The sequence below is a fragment of the Ostrinia furnacalis genome, unplaced genomic scaffold, assembly GCF_004193835.3.
Source record: "Ostrinia furnacalis isolate ACB-3 unplaced genomic scaffold, ASM419383v2 OfSCF5400, whole genome shotgun sequence".
In the NCBI taxonomy this organism is placed as follows: domain Eukaryota; kingdom Metazoa; phylum Arthropoda; class Insecta; order Lepidoptera; family Crambidae; genus Ostrinia; species Ostrinia furnacalis.
The window spans coordinates 726,389-750,333 of record NW_021135639.1 but is presented as its reverse complement, the minus strand read 5'-3'; the positions used below and the strand labels follow the sequence as shown (position 1 = coordinate 750,333).

At 36.2% G+C, this 23,945-nt stretch overlaps 1 protein-coding gene across 1 annotated transcript in view; it reads right to left on the bottom strand.

Annotated features, from left to right (window-relative positions):
- LOC114361071 (poly [ADP-ribose] polymerase 1-like) overlaps window positions 1-23,364 on the bottom strand; it is a 25,627-nt gene extending 2,263 nt beyond the window's left edge. Inside the window, 17 exon segments of the mRNA XM_028315990.1 lie at window positions 296-472; window positions 1,573-1,732; window positions 3,271-3,391; window positions 3,808-3,959; window positions 4,481-4,620; window positions 4,775-4,911; window positions 5,716-5,880; window positions 6,090-6,243; window positions 6,614-6,687; window positions 6,689-6,798; window positions 10,274-10,349; window positions 11,674-11,778; window positions 12,219-12,432; window positions 13,251-13,407; window positions 14,262-14,364; window positions 14,748-14,925; window positions 23,198-23,364. Coding sequence (XP_028171791.1) covers window positions 296-472; window positions 1,573-1,732; window positions 3,271-3,391; window positions 3,808-3,959; window positions 4,481-4,620; window positions 4,775-4,911; window positions 5,716-5,880; window positions 6,090-6,243; window positions 6,614-6,687; window positions 6,689-6,798; window positions 10,274-10,349; window positions 11,674-11,778; window positions 12,219-12,432; window positions 13,251-13,407; window positions 14,262-14,364; window positions 14,748-14,925; window positions 23,198-23,274 — 2,300 coding nt within the window. The 5' untranslated portion in view covers window positions 23,275-23,364.
- Window positions 23,365-23,945: the final 581 nt, after the last annotated feature.

Below are 23,945 nucleotides of genomic sequence, written 5' to 3'. Positions count from 1 at the left end.
CCTTCAAGTCATCGCGCTTCGCGTCGAGTTCAGTCGTACGCTGCACCTCGAACTCGTGGACTTGCCTTTTCACAATCTCCCGCCATTCTGGACGCTGTGCTGCCAAACCTTCCCGCTGAGAGGGCTCAATGTTGCATCTTTTCATGTGCCGCTTCTGTACCTACATCTTTGTACCTGAGGAGTTGACCGCCATGTTTCCGCTTACCCTCCTCAAGTGGTGGGGTGCGGTCAAATACCTGCCTTGTCTAGCATAAATTTTTTTTAAAAAAAGTTGTGCCGAAAAAAGTATGCTTACTCGTTGTACAGCAAGTCAGTGGTTATTTCTCGACGGATGGGGCGTCCCAGCGGGACCATTGTGGTGTCAGGCAACGTGCGCGCCTGCGCCGGGTCGGGCTCGAAGCGGCCCCGCCCCCATACAGAGTGGAAGCCTTTCGGAAGCCTATCCACATATTCGGCAGCAGTACACTCCTTCCTACACGAAAAGATGCAATAATACACCACTAAATTTTTATCACCGAAAATTAAATTCTAGGTAATGAGTTATTGATACTGATCCCATTTTTGCAAAAAAAAAGTTAAATAAAGTGACTCAAAATTTCATCCTAAAATTGGTAATTTATGGACACACACGTCGCTAGCACTATTTATGTAAGATAATGTAACACTTATTAGAATTCAAAATGGTCTAGTAGTAGTGGTAGTAGTTAGTTAGTATGTAATAATAACACTGGAAGCGTGGTCGAGGCGTGAGCGAGACCGACAGATCGGGGCAATGTGCGAGCGCGTACGACTACTCTAGCGAGCAGCGGAGTGACAAAGCTGTGACGCGTAAAATACAGACTAAAGAAAATTTAATAAAAAAAATAACTTTATGAAAAACATTTTTTTTTCTTTCGCTTTAAATTTTTCACACGTTTCTACATAACCTGTTAAAATTTTTTCGGTGATAAAAATGTAGTGGTGTATAAATCATAAAGCAGCATACATAAATTCCGAGGTTTAACAAATAGATTTTTGCCGTTGGAGATTTCCAGGATTAAAATGGAAGCAATTTTACATAAAGTTGTCGTGTGAGAGCACATTTACCAGAAATCCCCCCATGGACCTATAGGTATGCCCATCGAAAGTAGCCACGCAGTATTGATTATAACTAACTCAACCGCTACCAACCGGGCAACATGGAAAGCATTGGGGGAGGCCTATGTTCAACAGTGGACGTCCTATGGCTGAGATGATGATTGATTTATAATAAAATTAAAAAATAAATATTTATTCAATTGAAAGTATTACAAGATCAGTAAATCCCTTGAGTTTTGTGGTCGATATTAATCTGTTTGCCTCCTCTGTTAGAGTAGGCGCACACCGTTGATTTTTCGTCGGCCGATAGTTTAGTCGGGCAGTTGATCAGTATGGGCATGTATGGGAGTGCGCACACTACGCCGATTCGATTTGGCCGATTCTTCATACAATTTAAAATCGGGCACAACTATCGGCCAACTAAAAATCAACGGTGTGCGGCTACTCTTAAAACTTTGTGTGAAAAGATTAAAATTGTCTTGCAAATATACTGACATGTTCCCGAGTGCGACCTCGCAAAGCATCAGCAGAACAATGGGTGTGGCCGAGTCAGGATGGCAGTAGTTGGCGGACTTAGTTACCATGTCCGCGAAGTAGATCCCTTTGCCAAACATCCATCCAGTGACCGGCGCCTCGGACGGCGCGATGCGCAAACCTAGTGTTGACGAAGATAAAAAAGAAACATAAGTAAGTATTAGAGTAAAAGAAAGTAAAACACCATAAAATACGGCCAACGAGAAGCGATACCAAATGTAAACAAACCTAATGTCATGGTCATTTGGAATAGCAGGGTTTTGACTGACATATTTTGGCGAGAGAACGAGACATTACGACAAATACACAAGATGGGAAGAGACAGAATAGATTGTCAGTTCGACAGTCGAATCGACCTTTTGTATCGCTGCTAGTTGGCCGTACTTTATACATACCCATAAAGTAAGTCACGTTTTGATAACTGCACTCTGAAACCCAAGATACAAGCTATACTGCTTAGTTTGGGTCTCACTGGCAAATATTTAAATAGGTTAGTATCTACTGCATAGCTTACATTATTTTGTCAAAAATATGTCTCTTTATGGAAAATAAAAATTTATATATTTATTCATTTAAATAAACACTTAAGTATTTTTCTATTAAGCACTGATTACATGAATGAGAGCCAGTGGCGCCAACCTTATAAGAGCAATCCTGCGCATCGTATTTTCGCTCACCAGTTGACACAAATACAATAGGATTGACTTTACAAGGTTGGCACCACTAGTGACTACAGTCTTGTTACTCTTTTTAGTGGTACCAGTGATAGCTAATAGTATGCGTATCCACTAAAGACATCCTTAGGCCGAGCGGCTGCCTCGTCCCGAGGCAGAGCAAATGCGTCCTGTGGGCGTAGTGTGAGTCATCAAACGCATTCGACGACATCGACTGCTTTAAAAATATATATGAAAATTTTAGTTCTTGAAAGTTTCCGCTAGGGGTGCTGTACAATCCGTCATACATTTAATGTCACTTTTTTACGCAGTCATTAGTGAAGACGTCTGATGTAAACTCACACTAAGCCCTCTGAGGCAAATTCGTCGCCGCGGCCGAGCTATACAGGGTGGAAACGATAAGTGATCTCACTCGATTATTTCTAAACTACACAAGATATCGAAAAACTGGTTACTGATCCTGAAAGTGCTTCACGAGCTCTTTCTAACGGCATCAGTAATAGGTTACAAAATTAACTGGATCTATCCGAAAATTCAATGTTTTCAGCCTCCATACTAGATGTATGCCAGCCACACAATATTAGAAGTGTTATTTTTTTTTTATTAAATAATAAACACTTAAATTGAACTCGTAAATTGCATTCTTATTTAAAATTATTCATGGAAAACATGGGTTTTAGGCTTTACTTGCTATAATATTATCAAGACATGAGTGCCATGACTGTGGCAGTACTAAATGTATGGAAGCTGGAAACATTGAATTTTCGGATAGATCCAGTGTATTTTGTAACCTATTATTGGTACCGTTGGATAGATCTTGTGAAGCACTTTCAGGATCAGTAACCAGTTTTTCGATATGTTGTATAGTTTAGAAATAATCGAGTGAGATCACTTATCGTTTCCACCCTGTATTGTGTCGCTCGGGACGAGGCAGCTTCTAGTGGATACGCGGGCAAACGGTAGCCCCCTGAAAACGTACGCGTACCTTGTGAAAGGATGCCCGCATAGTTGAATATGCGCGAGCCGTGCCATAGCAGACGACGGTTGTGTAAGTTCTTGAACTTCTCGTAGCGCTCATCTTCGGCTGTACGGAACACTTCAAACACCTGTAACAATACATGGATAAGACTGTTGACTGTTTGTGGTAGGTCCAGTTTCAAAAGTCAGTATATAAAGTCAACTATTCATATACCACGTTTTACCAAACATATACATATTTCGTAGGTCGCATCGACCGGCCGCCTAATGCGCAGTGACACTAAAGCCTTCGTCGAGTACAGTTTACAAGTATTTAGTCCGAACCGCCCGGTTCGGACTCGTTTAATCGGTGAGCGAGTTAGAAGGGATGCGTGGTGGGGGCTTGTACTCGCCAGTTAAAATAGAACAAAATGGACTGGCTGAACAAACGATTTAGTAACCTACTCGACTAAATTTTTGGTGTTCCGACACGTTTAGCTACTAAATTACTCGGCACTCGACTGGGGCGAACAAGGCTTAGGGGTTAAAGATAAATAGTACTTACGTGCTGGATTTCAAGCTTCATATGATGCGTGCTAGCGTGTGTGTTAGCCACGTAGGTAGCGATCATTTCGAACTCAGGCGACGCGCGGTCGATTGGACCAATATCAGCATTTAACCTTCTGTAGTGGACGTCTATTTGGCTTTCACTCGACTCTGAAATTTCCGAAGAAGTTACAATTTAGAGGTTGTAATGTTACAGTCAAAAGTCATAATCGGTCAATACTATTGACTGCAAAAATCAGTCCATAGTGGTTTCGCCTGATTTTCAATTTTTCCAATCAGTCAAAATTCATACAAAGATTAGTGAAAATTTCCAGGAAATCATCAAACATGTGTTTAAAACAATTTTAAAGCGTAAAGTTCATGTGATTTTAAGCATTCAGAGTAATGACAAGTAGGTACCTCATATTTATAGTATTATAAATTCTCATAAGTTGCAGTATCATATTTTTAGCTTCATAGATAGTAAAGGTCTTAATTTAGTGCCACTTCGACAAAGTATTATAATAATATAATTACTTATGATTTTTTTAACATCAGCTCATTTCACAAATGACAAACCTTTTATTGTCATAAAGTTCTGATTCGTCTCCCTGGACATAAAATAGAAACAAATACTATTGTTAATGTATGAAGTAGTTTATTTGAACATATTATTCCAAATATCTACCCACCTTTTGTATGTACCAAACTGTAAGCTACTTGTATTTCTAATAAGTTGTCCAACATTTCCATTTTCTTTTTAATCAACTCTAAATTATCCAGCAGTGGTGGATTATTTGATCCACAGTTATGAGGAATCAATGTGAAGAATCTGTAAACATACATAGTTAGCTATATGACCTAACAATGATATAACTGTAAATATTATCCTGACAATTTATTACTTACAATAAAATTACAATGAATGTTATTGTTTTTTTAAATTTAAGTTAGTACTGTTTTATTAGTATAAACTTGAGCTTAACCTGTTTGTAGCAGCCAATACTTTAGTCTGATTAATCCCTCCTTGTTCAACGTACTCATTCAATTTCGACAGTACTTCATATCCCGATTTTATTTGGTCCTTTGACAGTTTTCCTAGTGGCATTTTTTCTAAGTCAAGCTAAAAACATTAAATGTGTGTTAGTTAAGGTTGAATAAGATAGGAAAAAACTAATGAAGTGTTATGAATGGAATACTTAACATATTTTAATATTACGTTCGTATTTATTAAGTACTAGCGGCCGCCCGCGACTTCGTACGCGTAGACCCCGTTTTACCCTTAGGGGTGAAGTTTCGAGTTTTTTAGAGTTTACCCGGAAATTATTCAAACTTTTCTCGCTGTAAAAACCATCCTTGGACTTCAACAAACATTTAAAAAAAAGAATTGGTAAAATTGGTCCAGGCGTTGTTGAGTTATGCGCTTACCAACACATTTTGCGATTCATTTTTATATTATAGAGCTAGCGGACCCGACCCGACAGACTTCGTTCTGTCAAAAATATTTGGAATGTGGCAGTTTTTCATGAACTTTATTGAAGTTGGATAGCAATAAAGTTCAAATTGATTCGTTTTTAGGGTTCCGTAGTCCTGACAAGGAACCCTTATAGTTTCGATATGTCTGTCTGTCTGTCCGAGGTTTTGCTTGGATAGTAATAGTCATTTGACTCATGTATTATTAATTAAATAAATTAATTAAATAATAAAAATTAAATTCCGTAGTCTAGGTTGTCTGGAAAAGATCGTTTTACAGAGATAAGACCGCCTATATTATACCATGTTTTTTGTATATTTCTTTCTCTTTCTTATATGTCTTGTGTCGTGTACAATAAAGTGTGTTCTTCTATCTATCTACCATGGCCCATGGTTTTCAGCAGCGAAAATGACAGCAAGCGTAAAACTATTTGTCCAGTCTAATAATGCTTACCTCATACTCCAGGCAGACATTTTTCATAGTATTTATATCAAATATCATCAGTACCAGTTGCTGAACTGGCTCGGGCAGAGAAGAAATTTCATCTTGTGTGGGAATGACACCATCAATTTTTTCGGTTTTATGGTCAGTTTTAACGACGCTGTAGAAGTTTGGATGCTGAAAAACAAAATTGGAAATAATAAAAACGTCTTCGGGCATAACTTGATTTTTAGTTTATGATCCAGGACACGTTTTGAAAAAAATGGAGAAATATATTTTGCTTCAGAATAGCACCATATAAAGAAAATATGTATGTATGTAGGTACCCGTTTTCTAACACACCCACATCATATTATAACCCTGCATAATTCTTTAATAATGCCTACCTTCTTGAATTTCTTGCGTTCATCCCACAGGTTTTTAGTTTTCTTCTTGAATATTTCTTTAAACTCCATTAAAGCAACATCTATAGGCTTGGAATCGTACTTCGTTTCTTTTTGATCCGTTCCAATCCTGCCCCACGCACGATACAGGTAATACCTATGAAGTTTAAGTAATACAATAAAGTTTGAATATACGCAACACATTAACAGTTGTTGCTTTAAATGTATTTGATTGAAATACGCAAATACAACCGGCCAAGTACGCAAGCGTAGCTTACACCTGGGCAAACACATCCTACCTAATCCCACAGGATGTAAAACATTATTGCCCCTCAAAAGATACTGCACTCCTAATAGATGCAGGAACCGCTAGTTTTTTATAACTAGACATAATCCGCCATTAATAAACATTGATTGGTATTGTCTATATGAGTATACACAAATTTTAGAAAATAATAATAAAACCGCTAAACATGCCGAGTTACTTTCCCGCCAAGGAATTTAAATTGTGATGTTATAACACTTACTCTTTTTCCTGTTCTCTATTTTCTGTATTGCACTCCAGTATCTGCAATTTATAGAAGGAGTTTTTCGTTTTGCCCCGCTACCACATCTGTCTTAGCCAAGACCACAGTATACGCAGTGTCGTCTTCGTCTTTATAAATTTGAGCGAAACCAGCCAGCTCAAAGTCAGGATCCACGACTGAACCCCCTAAAATACGAATAAAATCGGTTAATTGGTTAATAATTTTATAACTTACTAGCTTTCCGCCCGAGGCTTCGCCCACGTGGACTTCATATTTTTTTCCAAAATAAAATGTAGCCTATGTTACTCGTGAGTAATGTAGCTTTCGAATGGTGAAAGAATTTTTAAAAACGGTCCAGTAGTTTTTGAGCCTATTCATTACAACCAAACAAACAAACAAAGTTTTCCTCTTTATAATATTAGTGTAGATGTTTAAAGAATTTTATTGTGAACTGTGAATGGACATGGCGCACAATTTTTGTTGAAGATGCCAAAAAAAACTACAAAAAATTAGAATGAATACTGTATTTTTACTTTTTTGATATCTTTAAAAATGACAGAAATATTCAAGTTCAAAGTGCGCTCTTCCGCTAGGAGCGATTTTCCGCGCGGATTTAGAAAATGTGACGTAGTAACATGAAAAGCTGCATGTAAGATATTATCTGTGTACAATGGTTAGAATGGTTAGTAGGGGAGCCAAAGCGGTGATTTCGGGACTTACTAAAGAGTGGCAGACTAACATACAAGGAAATACTTTGTACCTGGTTGATTACCTCTAAGTATGATTTTTTGGTATAAAACGGCATTAGTTCTTATGCCTCTCACCCAAAAAATACCTCAATTAAGCCCAAATTTGAGACCGCAGCCAAACTTTGAGTGACGATGGAAACTAGCCTAGATGGAGGTCACATGAAATTGAACTTCTGCTTCTTCATTGATAAAGACTTATTATTTACCATACCTTATCATTTTGTATTCCATTTTCAAGTCACTTTTTTTTCGCTCACTGTTTAAACAAAACGTGGGATTTTTTAAAATCTCAGGTCTTTTGAACGCACATCTGAACGATGTCTGGTTTTAATTTCTTCAGTTACTCCGTGACCATGGCGCTTGCAACAATGCCGAAATATTGGAAACTCAAAACTAAGGTACATGGTAGCAATCCCGTCAGTAATATAATAGGAAAATGACTTGAAAAAAAAGTAAATCGTATATTACTTTATGTAACTAATTTTATTATGTATCATACTTATAACTAATCACTTCATTCAGAACTAGAAAACGATTCCAAGGATTCCACTTTTCTTCAATAGATGATCAAGATAAATAGTTATTTATCATAAATTGCTCTTCCACCATTTCAATTATTCTATCTTACACCTTACTTGATGAAATCTTTTTCAATTTTATTTACATGGTCATAACATTTTCACCATTCCTCTGCACCAATTTGTGAGGTACACCTGAAACCCTAGCAGCTATTATAAGAATAATATTTAAAAAACCCTCCTTCTGACGCAGTTAGGTAATAAACTAAATGTATCCAATTTCATTCCAACTTACTGTCAACTCAACGACGCGCTTTAAAATCAAAGATTGACTTTGAATTATGCCTTATTTTACAATACACATTGAAAACAATAATAATATGACTTGCTTGAGCTTTTTCGACTTTTTCACAAAAATAACAAATAGGCATGAAGAGATTACAAAATTTCTGCAGCGACTGACAGTTCACTTGATTTACGTTGACAGGTAACAATAAAGCCATAGACATTTGCCATATGAAAGACACACTTTTCTAATATTTTTGTTTGCCATGAGATTCTGGTACACCTATACCTATCAATTCATTTAATGAAAAGATAAACTAAATTTTTTCAGCACAACGAAAATCTGATTTGGCGCGTAGCAATGCAACGTGACAACTACAGTTCGGACTTCTTTATGCGCCCACTACACATAAAATAAAATTCGAACTATCGCACATTTTTTCTTTTTAATTCTAATTCAGTAAAAAATGTTTTTGAAACCTTCATTTAAATTTCAAAAGTTATTATCATATGACAGAACTTATGACCAGACTATGTCATAAAATATTTACTATGACATATGACTATGACATGGAATAAAATATTTTTCTTTTTATCATCAAGCTTAGCAGTCTAATAAGTTACTATGACACTCGAGNAAAAAGACAAAAAGTGGCAAATGGGTTAACGTACGGGGGCTGCAAAATCATGTTGTGACGTCACGCGCGAATTGGAAATTTTTGAAAATTTTAAAAAGTCCGTAAACTTCTCGAGGCTCTATCTTCGGTAATACTGGACGGATTGAGGTGAAATAAAAACTAATGTAATGTGTGTGATCTAAACTTTAAATTAAGTCATAATTTAACTTAATATTACAACTTATGCGTGTTGTCCATTGTGAACAAATTTTTCATCATGAAAATAATAAAATCACGGAATTTACACTTAGAGCTCGCGGCGTTCCCATTTGCGTAACATATTACTAAAGAAAGCATTCTAATATGTACATGCCATCATCGTTAATTTATCATACAGCGAAGCGAAGCATTAGCAGGCTATTATAAAATGGTTATATGTAAATGTTACCGGCGATGTGTAGGTATGATCCGACATTCTATAGAGTACCTAGGCAAAGTATAAAATTATTAATATATAAAATAAATGAAAGATTACCTGAGCCTTTTAGGCATTCTATACATTGCCTAGGTATTGTATAGAAGACGGTAGCAGGGAAAGCGTGCTTGTCGGTGACCTGCCGTCAGTTTCGAGCCTGTGGCAGGCCTTTTTGGAGTCAAATTCTATTGCTTATATCTTAGACGAACTGTCCACTCGCTAACAACTATCCTACGAACATTTCTGAGCTCTTTCTGGACGTCGATACCAGTCAAATGACGATTTCATAGAGAGGTTGATATGAAAAAATGGTCATCCCTCTGCGATGTGCACCGGCGCTGTTCAGAACTTTGTCTCGGGATAACGCCACCAGTCTCCTGAAAGCGTCTTAAAACTTTCGAAACCCAGGACTGGCTTATGTGGAGCTGACATGCGACAGCCCGCTGGCTGAGCCTTTCTTGCAATCGTGCAACGATTTGTGCTGCTTCTGTAGGTGTAGAATCCAAGGTAAAGTGTCAAAAGAAGCGGAGATGTGTATGAATCAACGTGAAAGCAAAAATCCGAGAACACGTGTTTTTATAGGGGGTAAATAGGCCGCAACTCGCGACGTATCAAAAGTTGATACATGTCTTTTTCATTACTTCTTCACATCAGCCGGGATATCTTTTTAAATACTGGTGATTTAAATGAATTTGGTATCAATTTAAAGTTAAAAGTTTAATCTTTAAAATGGTGCCACTTTTTTTGTTACTAATAAATTCGTTAGTACACAAGATCGCGTGGAAACAACTTCATGTAAGTGATTCCATACTTTTGCTCGCGAGTGTATATTCGATCGAGAAATTCTTTTACGTAAATTAATACTTGTAGTAAAATATCCCCGCATTGTATAGAATACCTGAATCATACACATTGCCGGTAACATACATACATTGCCTAGGTATTGTATAGAATTCCGGATTGTTCTGTATAATCGGATACATAAGCCCACATATTGAATTGAACTGGTAACATACCTTGTAGCCTTACTTTGGCAACTTGCGATGAATTTTCGCCATTAATATCTGGCTCTGGCAGTACACGCGTCACAGGCTTTATAACAAAAATAAAAACATAAAATACTACTACTACTCCTCCCAAGCCGCTTTCGACTACGGTAACTGCCACAAATTCCTTCTAGTCCGCAGTAAGAAGGCTACGCTGTGTTGCCCTATCATGTGCCCTAATATGGTTACAAAAGCCAATCTTGTTAGGAAACGTGCGCGAACAATGACTACACGTTAGGACACCATTGATGTAGGTGTAAATGATAGCCGCTTGTGGTCTGGCTTTAAGAGCATCGCGATTTGAATACAAAACAGATTTCCGCTGCTCTTCATAGTCGTAAACTTTTTACTATACCAGGCGCCTCCACTCAAGACGATGGCTAGCAGTTTCTTCCCAATTTAGTTAATATCGCATCGCTTTGTATGTCTTTTCTGAACATCCTTAAAACGTAAGAACTGGCCGCCTTGTTTCCGCTTGCCGTCTTGGAGTTCAAAAAAGAAAATGCGTTTGGCGACCATGTTGTCAGCCATACGTCAGACGTGACCGAACCAACGAAGTTGTCGACGCATCAAGTACGCCTCAATGCCGCAAACATTTGCCCGTCGTAGTACCTGAGTATTTCTTACTCGATCTGGCCATTAGATGTTCAAAATGCCTCGCAAGCATTTGAGGTAAAACTTGTCTAGCGTACGGATAATTATGCTTTCGGTACAGAACGCATGTCTCCGAAGAGTACAGAAGATTTGGGAGTACTACAGCCATATACAGGGTGTTGATTTCAATTCTCGCCATATTTATTTAGGTGATCTATTATGACTTACAAACGCATATTCCACACAAAAAAAAAACAAACGAAAGTGGATTTTTTAGCGAATATTTTCCGTGCGACATCAACTGTACTGTGGCTCGCAATACTGCAATACCATCGAGCTACGCGTCTCCCTCGCTTATCATGTCGAATAGCCTACTGAAGGAAGCCACGTAAAGTAGGTAGTGTAAATGGTTATTTTTCTTTGACTAACTAAAATTTGTCCAGCAGTGGACGTCTTTCGGCTGAAACGAACGAACTAAAATTAAAGTTCGTTTTAATTTTTTTTGAAAGTCCATTTTTTTACTGATTCGTGATCAGAATAAGCTACTTATTTAACTAAATGTGGCGAGGGTTAAAATCAACAACCTGTAGAACACTTTAATTTGTCTAACGTGGTAAAAATCGGAACTAATAACCCAGACGATAGTAGCACCCTCCTGTCTATGTCATAGCTGGGACGGTTCAGTATTGGACAACTAATCAGGTGATCAGTCTGCTCGTTTGCCTCCTATCACATAAAAAAAAACTAATAATGTGATTTTAGTGTAGAAAACTTACGTCAGATCCCCAGGGGGCAATTTTATTCTGCTTAATTGATTGAAGTGTTTCAGAGACAGTTCCTGTCTTTGGATCAATAAGATCAAAAAACGATTCATCGATAACCTGTAAATACATAAATGTGTAATATTAAGATAATGATGTATGTGTACGTACTTGTAAAGTCATCTCGACATCACATTTGACTTTTATTTTCTATAGTAAAATCGTCTCCAGTAGAATTATTTAAGGTCCCATAGTCATAGTAGGTAGGTACTCGTAGGGTGGAAATGATAAGTGATCTCACTCGATTATTTTTAAACTATACAAGTAATCGAAAATGGGCTATTTGTCGCGTCTAAAAATTTTACATTAGGACCAGGTTTTTAATTGATATGACAATGACCCTAAACAAAATAATATTTTTACACTCTTAGGCTGAGTTGCACCACCTAACTTTGACCGTAACTATGACGATTACCGGTGCTTTTTGTACGGAGTTTGACAGATTTTTGACGTTTGTCAAAGTTAAAGTAAGATGGTGCAACTCAGTAATTATTAGTTACCTCAATATCTTGCAGCCGTACTTCCTTCATGTCATCAGACATTTCTTCGACTGCCTCTTTCGTGGAGACGACAGCTGCCACCGTGTTAGTTAGCGTGCTGACAATATGCCCACCCATCTTTGAGATGCGATCTTCTAACGTCTCTTTAGGCGTCTTCAAGTTTCCGAACAAAAAGAATTGTAAATCCTTCAGTGGATGGATTTCTTCCTTAATGCTGATAATAAGAAAAACGTTATAACATAATAGTTTTCAAATGCAAATGCCTTCAGCATCGATTACTGATGTACATATTTGTATTTGACAATACTATTGGTTAAGCGCTTAACTCAATCAGTGCCTGAGGTATGGGAGCCGCTCCCAGGGGCGGGAGTTTTTGAAACGTCAAACTTCAATGAGACTTCAGATTATACAGAATGTTTGGCGGAATATTTTTTGTATTATTATTCCATTTTTGTTCCATAAAATTTAAATCTTTGACGAATTTCAATACTACATGTGATATATCATTGGAAAGAAGAGAAGCTAGAGATGTTTTTAAGATAACTGGCAATTCATTATCACCATTATTTTTTTTTAATCGAGTTCTAAGTTGATTTTTTTATCGTGGTTTGTACTTTAGTTAAACTTTGACGGCTCGTAACTGTCTATGCAATCATTATCTGGATCTGAAGTTTGTTTTATTTGACTAAAGACAAAAAACCAGTTGAATTCTCGCGAGAAAAAAAATTGAAGCAGTTTTTAGGTCAAATTTTGGAAAAACTTAAATAAAAACAAAAATATAAATTAAAAAAAAAAGTAGCTCACTTAGGGTCAAATGGGCGAACCAGTATTCTTAAAATGACTTTATCTATACACCCACGAAATTTGTCTAACCTTCCGCTAAACACCCTGTATTATGCTGCAGATTTTATGCTCTGTTACGTCATAATATGTCAATATCACTCCAGTTATACGTATAGAACGTTCCCGTGCGGCTCCCATACCTCAGGTACTGACAGAGGCGCTAGAACTATAGTCTACAGGTAATCTTACCTGAAGACTTCTGGTGCAGTTAGTAATACACGGGTGTCCACACAAGGCTTGTAGTTAGTGAATATAGGATAGTGTTCATATTCACTTGGCACTATCATTGGTCTCCTCTTAGGGATTTTGGTTTTGTAAGGACATTTTGACCATTCATCGTAGTCACCTACGAAAAATAATGAGCTGTATAATGATAATGATTTTGGTTGATGATGAATGATAAGTGCAGGTAGCTACTATCAGGCCTGTTCATCTCCGCGAGTTTACATCGAAAACAAAACACGCACGATATCCCACCTACAGGATACTATTCGACAAGGCCTCACATACGAGCGAACATTGACTCACGCACGCGTATTCTTGTGTATGATGGAAGAAAATAAAGAAAATGGTATACTAAATACTGTGCAGTATTTAACTGCCTAAATAATAATAAAAACACAGAATGTACTTTTTTAAGTTGTCTCAAGACACTGAGAGGTAAATAAGTAGTTAATATTTTTCATGATAATTAATGCTAAATCATCTATTTCCTCCGCCATTTTCCGCAGTTTGGCACCTCACGTCACATCATTTTACCGAAGTCAGCCCTATAGCTTCGGCGCAGTGCCGATCACTGACGTTTGTCAACAAAATGGTGCTTGACTCTTGAGACAGGCTAAATTACACCATATTGATAATGACATTGAGCATACATTTTTTTAAATACCTTCGCGAAGTAAAACTTCTGTACGTAGTACTTATTATTATTCTGTGCTACTATCTGTAAAAATTGAACTTGACTCGTTTCAAGCAAAAGACGTCCACTGTTGGACAAAGGCCTCCCCCGAAGGTTTCCGCAACGAGCAGTCCTGCCTCTATTCAGGTTGTCGGTCAACCGAATGGGAGGCCTGCTTGATTTCGATTCGTGTGGTCGCCACTCGATAACTTTTTTGGCCCAACGGCCTTCTGTCCTACGGCCAGTGGACGGACATCATTTGGCTAAAACTAATAAGCGTAAGGCTACAAAATTTTCAGTACCTTTGCATTTATAAACATAATCGCCAAACACAAGTTGCCCTTTGCATTCTGGGCATAGTTCAAATGCGCCGAATGCCAAACAATCTGCTAGATGGTCTAACATCTGTAACAAAATTATACACATCATCCCAATTTCATAGGTAAGGACCTAAAAAATTAATGTAAGAAGAGCTTAAAACATTTTTTGTAACAGTGAACACAACGCGTACCTTAGTACCTTCAACTTTGTACAGACGATGGCACATGGAGCTAAACAATCGGTCTATTCCACTTTGATCACCTGGCCTTGATCACCCAGGTGATTAAAGTGGACTTCCAGCGACAATTTAGTGTCCTTTGATCAACCACGGATACGATGCCCTGGGTGATCAAATTGGACTCCAGTTAAATTATTATTTAGTGTCCTTTGATCACCTAGCTATAAATAAATCATACCTCTGAAACCAACAGCGATACATTGAAAATGTTATATATAATAACTCATACCTCGCTTTTAGATACGTTCTGACCATTTCTCTTAAGTATGTCACGCAAAATTACTTTCTCCAGTTGACTTAGTTCATCACGGTATTTGCTAAGTACCCCATTTTGTTCATAAATTGTCTGTTCTTCATTGTAAGACTCGTCTTTTAATTTCTTTGGTGATGGTTCTTCCGTAGCAGTTCTGTATAACAAAAGATTTATTAAATAAAAGAAAAACATTAATTTATTAAATAATGATTGTATTAAGGAATAATGGATAACTAGCCAGCCATTCCCTCTATTTACTTTTTGTTTGAGATTCAAAGATAAAGTTGAAAAACTTCATATTTTATGAAAGAAAAAAAAAAGATATAATATTAATTACTTGTCAATACAGGTTTTTTATTATTAATAATACTTAATGCAGAATCAATAAGTTAAGCCAAAAGTAACAAAATTTTGTAGGCAATAGGGAAGGATATGTTTCCTGGGTAAAAAAGCAAAATTTTATTAGTCCGTCAGTTAAAAAAAATACTCAACACGTATTTTTCACTTTTTCAAACTAATGAAAATTGAAAGAGATACAGCGCGCCATAGTTCAAAAGAAGAGGCCCGTGTCGTCAATGAGTGCTTAAAAGTGCAACACTTTATAACGCCGNATAATCTCCGCCGATTATGAACCAATTTGAACGATTATTTTTTTGTTGAATAGGTATTATCAAAAGGGTGGTTTCATGCGAATTTGAAGAAAATATTTCACCCCCAAGGGTGGAAAATTGGGGATGAACTTTTTTATAATATACATTAAGAATATGGTCTCAATGTACTGCCTACCTTCAGTGGTAACATCAAGGTAATAATTAGTTAACTAAAAAGCAAGAAATAAGTAAAATTTTATAAAAAAAAATAAAACCGACTTCAAAAAAAAACGCTGCGCAAAAGCTCTCTCTCTTTTATATAAAGTTTTCATAAACCACTTTACGTATAATTTTTGGTACAGTGCATTCGACTGTGTCCTTTTCTCAAGTTATCCAATATTCTTTTAAAACTTTACTTCACATTTTAGCTCTTGAAAATCAAAGGAACAAAGGAACAAGAATCAAAGGAACAAAGGGGGAAAAATTCAAGGTTTAGGCGCGTGGTCCGTCAATTAATCACTTTGTAAGCCAGAACTAGGACATAAATATGCCAGAACTATAAATACAGAATGTATTTCCAGTACAGTACAGTACATACAGCCCAGGTAACAACAGTGATGTAGTGCACTAATCGGATAGACTTAGCGCTGCGTAGGCTCACGAGAGTGCGTGTGCCTGATTAATAAAATACGATTTGTATCATTACTTTTCAAGCAGACGTCGTGACAAAGCAGTTTAAAAAAAAGCTTGATATATTATTTACATAATATCAAGCTTTTAAACTGCTTTGTCACGCAGAAAAAAAGATACGTGGATATTATTACAAAACGATGATTCAATTAAGAAGAGATTAAGTCTTTTAATCCATCAAGCTCCGCGAATCTAGACACAATAGATAATCAATTGTTATGACATTAATTAATGCCGTCCTGGGACTCAATCGGTTAAGTTAAACTCACAGAAGAAATTACTATTCTGTAGTTATAACTAAGAAGAAAACGAATATTCTTTATTTCATTGGTACAGTCGGCGTCAATTAGTTAATCAAAATATGTTATTTCCTTAAAATTTTGAACGATTTTTACTTTCACTCCACTTTGACTCATCGTTTTGGCCAATGGCCACCTCCGACTCCATCATCAGATCCAATCCTGAACATCATTCAAGAACAGCTAGAGTACTTGTCAAGACAAATCAATCAAGCCCAAACTCAACAGGGTTCCATCGTTTTGCTACTGAGTTCCAATGGCCACCTCCGACTTCATCATCATATCAGATCCTGGATATCATTCAAAACCAGAGTACTTGTCATGACAAATAAAACGAGCCCAAACTCGATAGGGTTTCATCGATTCGTTACTGATTTCCTATGGCCACCTTCCGGTTCCATCATCAGAGCAGATCCTGGATATCATTCAAGACCAGAGTACTTGTCAAGACAAATCAAACGAGCCCAAATTCGATAGGGTTCCATCGTTTCGCTACTGAGTTCCAATGACCACCTCCAACTTCATCATCAGATCAGACCCTGGAAATCATTTAAGATCTGAGTACTTTTTAAGACAAATCGAACGAGCCCAAACTCGATACGGTTTCATCGCTTCGTTACTGAGTTCCTATGGCCACCTTCCGGTTCCATCATCAGACCAGCTCCATGACATCATTATATTGGATTGATATCTGAATTACACATGTATGAAAAATTTCAGCTCAATCGGTTATCAAGAAATGGGTCTAATTCAACCTGCAATATTTAACCCAAGACATACATCATAACATAGGTAGTAACATTGAAAGTTTAATAAAAGCTTGTAAAAAATATCAATTTAATAATAACAACTGCAAAGTAAACCAAAATAATGAAATTGGAAAATCTTAGAGAACAATTTTTCAGTTTACGTTTGTTTATAGCGTTAAGTAAATTAAATTTACGATTCCAGGGTGGTAAGAGAGCACGACAGGAATGGTGTCGAATGAGAGTATTAAAATTGAACTGAAGTGAAATGTAAGGACACTAAGGGGAGATTAATATAATCAAGTTGATAACTTAAAGATGTTTATAAACACAAATAAGACTTTAGGATGTGGTGTGAACTATGACACATTCTGAAACATTTGTGCAATACATACATTAGTGTGAAGGCAAAAAGCTTCCTATATCAGCATCCTGAAAACATAAAACAGATCTTGTCCTGTAGGGATCCCAAAATGGCTCGTCATCGTATTTGTGACGCTTGCATAAAGTTGAAGAGAAGAGAACTCTATCGACTGATATTGATGTTGATTTTCCTCACCACTCCACCCTCATGGGCACCGCTTGGCAAACCGTCGGGGGCGCGGGAGCCCACAGGTACTCGCGGCGACGCGCGAGCGTTCCGCGCCAGCTGCTGTAAGTGGGTGGGTGATGAGGTTACAACACAGTAATATAAAGTTTACTAAACCACTAACCCTATTAACAAAAGTTTAAATGGTAAATTATTGTGAACTAACTTAAGTAACATAATCATGATTTCGAGAACGCCGTCAGGTTTTAGTGGGTAGGCCTCGCCCTTCTGGCGGGGAGAGCCCCACATAACCTGCCGAAGCTGGGCCCCCACGGCTGGTGGGTTTTATGCAGTTTAATGCATTTCCTGGACGTTAAACAAAAAAATAACTTGTCGAATTGATTTTGGCACATTTTTTATGCTATTTCAAAAGTCGAATATTTGTAATTTATTTTATTCTTTTTTAAAAATAGAATGTTTGTATTACTTTTACCATATTTTCTTATTTATTTTTTTTCATTTTCAAAAAAGGAAGGTTTGTAATCTCTTTTTGGCCTTTTAAAAAAAAAAGAATATTTGTATTACTTTTTTTAACCATTTCTTATATTTTTTTTTCCTTTTTTGAAAAAGGAAGCTTTGTAATATTTTAATTTTTTTGGCCTTTTAAAAGGTAGAATATTTGTATTAATTTTGCCATTTTAACGTCTTTTTAAAAGAGGAATGTTTGTATTATAATTATTTTTAATAGTGGCATAATAGGTGGTAAAAGTTGCGCACTTTTGTCCTTTAATTAAATTAGTCATTATGATTTTAATCGACAACACAGCAGATTAATGAAATAACGTTGCAGCAGCAAAACCAAAAATATTTTATAAAAAAACCGGCCAAGTGCGAGTCGGACTCGCACACCGAGGGTTCCGCCGTACAAACGTAGCGGTTTACAATTTATGACGTATTAAATCAAATTACTTAGGTACTTGATTCCGTTGCGAGTAGTGGCGAATTTCAAAATATGCGGTATGATTATTTTTTATTTATTTATTTTTCCTATATTTGCATTATAGGTAGGTACCTATCTCAGCGTTTTGAATTTTTGCGTTGATTTAGAATTTCTCACAGTTTAGAGGCAATTAGATTTAAGAAGTGTTTGATATGAATTTCAACTTTAGATAATATCTCTACGCGTTCATGTGAAAAAGGGTAGGTAGTAAGTTTATAATTATTAAAAAAATATTTTATGTCATGTAAGCAAAAATAATATTTTAAATTTTATAAAACTTCAAATTTATCATTTTCGCAATTTTTCCTTTATCTGTACTATATAACATTGCTTCGTGCCGAATTTCAAGATTCTGAGTTCACAGGAAGTACCTTGTAGGTTTTGATTCCCTAGCGTGTGACGGAAATTCGTCTAAGGTGTCGGTATAAACTGCTGTATCTTTTGATCGCGTTAACTTAGAAGTTTGTTTTTTTTACTTCTTAAAGGGACAATAGATCTAGGTATTTGGTATAAATTTCAATTTGATACCTTTATTCGTTCGTGAGAAATAAGGTAGTAAGTTTCATTTTATTAAAATATTTTTATTATATTATATAACTAAAAAAATGTAATTTTCGCAATTTTTCCTATATTTGCATCATATGACAATGCTTTATGCCAAATTTCAAGATTCTGAGTTTACGGGAAGTATCCTGTAGGTTTTGATTCCTTTGCGAGTGTCGAANGACAAATAAAACGAGCCCAAACTCGATAGGGTTTCATCGATTCGTTACTGATTTCCTATGGCCACCTTCCGGTTCCATCATCAGAGCAGATCCTGGATATCATTCAAGACCAGAGTACTTGTCAAGACAAATCAAACGAGCCCAAATTCGATAGGGTTCCATCGTTTCGCTACTGAGTTCCAATGACCACCTCCAACTTCATCATCAGATCAGACCCTGGAAATCATTTAAGATCTGAGTACTTTTTAAGACAAATCGAACGAGCCCAAACTCGATACGGTTTCATCGCTTCGTTACTGAGTTCCTATGGCCACCTTCCGGTTCCATCATCAGACCAGCTCCATGACATCATTATATTGGATTGATATCTGAATTACACATGTATGAAAAATTTCAGCTCAATCGGTTATCAAGAAATGGGTCTAATTCAACCTGCAATATTTAACCCAAGACATACATCATAACATAGGTAGTAACATTGAAAGTTTAATAAAAGCTTGTAAAAAATATCAATTTAATAATAACAACTGCAAAGTAAACCAAAATAATGAAATTGGAAAATCTTAGAGAACAATTTTTCAGTTTACGTTTGTTTATAGCGTTAAGTAAATTAAATTTACGATTCCAGGGTGGTAAGAGAGCACGACAGGAATGGTGTCGAATGAGAGTATTAAAATTGAACTGAAGTGAAATGTAAGGACACTAAGGGGAGATTAATATAATCAAGTTGATAACTTAAAGATGTTTATAAACACAAATAAGACTTTAGGATGTGGTGTGAACTATGACACATTCTGAAACATTTGTGCAATACATACATTAGTGTGAAGGCAAAAAGCTTCCTATATCAGCATCCTGAAAACATAAAACAGATCTTGTCCTGTAGGGATCCCAAAATGGCTCGTCATCGTATTTGTGACGCTTGCATAAAGTTGAAGAGAAGAGAACTCTATCGACTGATATTGATGTTGATTTTCCTCACCACTCCACCCTCATGGGCACCGCTTGGCAAACCGTCGGGGGCGCGGGAGCCCACAGGTACTCGCGGCGACGCGCGAGCGTTCCGCGCCAGCTGCTGTAAGTGGGTGGGTGATGAGGTTACAACACAGTAATATAAAGTTTACTAAACCACTAACCCTATTAACAAAAGTTTAAATGGTAAATTATTGTGAACTAACTTAAGTAACATAATCATGATTTCGAGAACGCCGTCAGGTTTTAGTGGGTAGGCCTCGCCCTTCTGGCGGGGAGAGCCCCACATAACCTGCCGAAGCTGGGCCCCCACGGCTGGTGGGTTTTATGCAGTTTAATGCATTTCCTGGACGTTAAACAAAAAAATAACTTGTCGAATTGATTTTGGCACATTTTTTATGCTATTTCAAAAGTCGAATATTTGTAATTTATTTTATTCTTTTTTAAAAATAGAATGTTTGTATTACTTTTACCATATTTTCTTATTTATTTTTTTTCATTTTCAAAAAAGGAAGGTTTGTAATCTCTTTTTGGCCTTTTAAAAAAAAAAGAATATTTGTATTACTTTTTTTAACCATTTCTTATATTTTTTTTTCCTTTTTTGAAAAAGGAAGCTTTGTAATATTTTAATTTTTTTGGCCTTTTAAAAGGTAGAATATTTGTATTAATTTTGCCATTTTAACGTCTTTTTAAAAGAGGAATGTTTGTATTATAATTATTTTTAATAGTGGCATAATAGGTGGTAAAAGTTGCGCACTTTTGTCCTTTAATTAAATTAGTCATTATGATTTTAATCGACAACACAGCAGATTAATGAAATAACGTTGCAGCAGCAAAACCAATAATATTTTATAAAAAAACCGGCCAAGTGCGAGTCGGACTCGCACACCGAGGGTTCCGCCGTACAAACGTAGCGGTTTACAATTTATGACGTATTAAATCAAATTACTTAGGTACTTGATTCCGTTGCGAGTAGTGGCGAATTTCAAAATATGCGGTATGATTATTTTTTATTTATTTATTTTTCCTATATTTGCATTATAGGTAGGTACCTATCTCAGCGTTTTGAATTTTTGCGTTGATTTAGAATTTCTCACAGTTTAGAGGCAATTAGATTTAAGAAGTGTTTGATATGAATTTCAACTTTAGATAATATCTCTACGCGTTCATGTGAAAAAGGGTAGGTAGTAAGTTTATAATTATTAAAAAAATATTTTATGTCATGTAAGCAAAAATAATATTTTAAATTTTATAAAACTTCAAATTTATCATTTTCGCAATTTTTCCTTTATCTGTACTATATAACATTGCTTCGTGCCGAATTTCAAGATTCTGAGTTCACAGGAAGTACCTTGTAGGTTTTGATTCCCTAGCGTGTGACGGAAATTCGTCTAAGGTGTCGGTATAAACTGCTGTATCTTTTGATCGCGTTAACTTAGAAGTTTGATTTTTTTACTTCTTAAAGGGACAATAGATCTCTGTCCGTCTGTCCGTCTGTCCGTCTGTCCGTCTGTCCGTCTGTCACAGCCGATTTACTCGGAAACTATAAGTACTACAGTGATGAAATTTGATGGGAATATGTGTTGTATGAACCGCTACAAAATTATGACACTAAATAGTAAAAAAAAGAATTGGGGGTGGGGCCCCCCATACATGTAACTGAGGGATGAAAATTTTTTTTCGATGTACATACCCGTGTGGGGTATCAATGGAAAGGTCTTTTAAAATGATATAAAGTTTTCTAAAAAACATTTTTCTTAAAGTGAACGGTTTTTGAGATATCAGCTCTCAAAGTCGTAAAAAGTATGTCCCCCCCCCTCTATTTTTATAACTACGGGGTATAAAATTCTAAAAAAAATAGAGGTGATGCATGCTAATTAACTCTTTCAACGATTTTTGGTTTGATCAAAGTATCTCTTATAGTTTTTGAGATAGGTTGATTAAATTGACATAAGAAGTTTATTATATTTGCTGCTACGGAACCCTTTGTGCGCGAGCCCGACTCGCACTTGGCCGGTTTTTTTAATATCAAACTACTGTGCGCCGCGCGGAACTTCAACGCAACATAACTTTGTAATTATATGTTTGATTGACAATTAAAAATATTATACGTGTCCAATATTTTTTGATATTTCAATTTTTTTACAATGTTGACATGTTTTTGTTGATTGTGTAGGGCAAAACACGCGTACCTAATCATTCGATGATTTGAGTTTTCGATATAATAATAACAATTCGATATTTTTAATGTTCGATGTTTTGACTTTTCGATTCGTTTGGTGTAGTGGTTCGTAGAGCCGAATAATATACCAGAGGTCGCGGATTCGATACACTTATATTGGTCTGGGTGATTCTGTAGGTACCTATATTATGTATTTTTCTATGCATTTCAATTCAGCAATTACCGGATTATAGCAATTAGCGCGGGCGCAGACTTTCGTAATTTTTCGTTAAGAACTGTGCGCAAAAATATTCAATGATTTGTCTCAAAACTGCAGGGTCAAATTTCGATTCCATTTCATATCAGGATGTGGTTGAAGCATCCCCACATAAATACCAGAACAGTATTGCTATTGGTTTATGGATTATGGAAGTAGAAATGTGCTGTCTTTTTTACANTTTATTTAGTTGTTAGGTAAATGGGTATATGAGCCGACACTAGCCCAGGTTAACATGGTCATATAAATGGTATGGTGAAGTCAGAAAATTGATATCTTTATTTTAATTATTTTAATTTTCATACAAATCGGATTTTATAAAATTTATTTTCTATATCCGTTGTACCCATATGGACATTAGATGACGCAGTGTAGAATGTCGAAGGTTATTCGTATAGGTAAATTGTTTTGATAACAGTATTTCACTGAGTACTTACATAGTATAATCTTTTTGAGAAAGTCTCTTGATTCCCTGCTCTATTTCAGCTTTGGTGCTTGTTCCTGACAAATCCATATGATGAGATGACTCTTCTAAAATCAAACACAATTTGTTACAGTCTGATTTTAATAATCAAATAAAGCAATTTATTGTTCTAAGGACATCTGACAAAATGGAGCAAAGTGAAGTCACTACACAAGGTTGAAATATACAGGGTGACNTCTATGCCAGGGTTTTTATGTTCCTGGTCAGGCTATACATAAATATTAATTCGTTCTAATAAATAAGTAATTAGTAATTATTTTTCAACTTTTTAGTGTATGTTTTTTTATTAAAATATTTTAATTATATTATAATAACTAAAAAAATGTAATTTTCGCAATTTTTCCTATATTTGCATTATATGACAATGCTTTATGCCAAATTTCAAGATTCTGAGTTTACGGGAAGTATCCTGTAGGTTTTGATTCCTTTGCGAGTGTCGAAAAGTTAGTACACAAGATCGCGCGGAAACAACTTCATGTAAGTTATTCCATACTATTTTGCTCGCGAGTGTAGTTTCGGAAAAAAGTGCCTGTGTGTGACACACGGACGGACGGACAGACAGACAGACAGATGTCTCGTTTTTGTCAGGTCTGGGTCACAGATGACCGTTCTTCTTTAACAAAGAATAGGTGGGTAAAGTATCGGAAGATCATGCAGGAACACCGTAGAATCGAGGAGCAATCATCGGGGTAATGAAACCG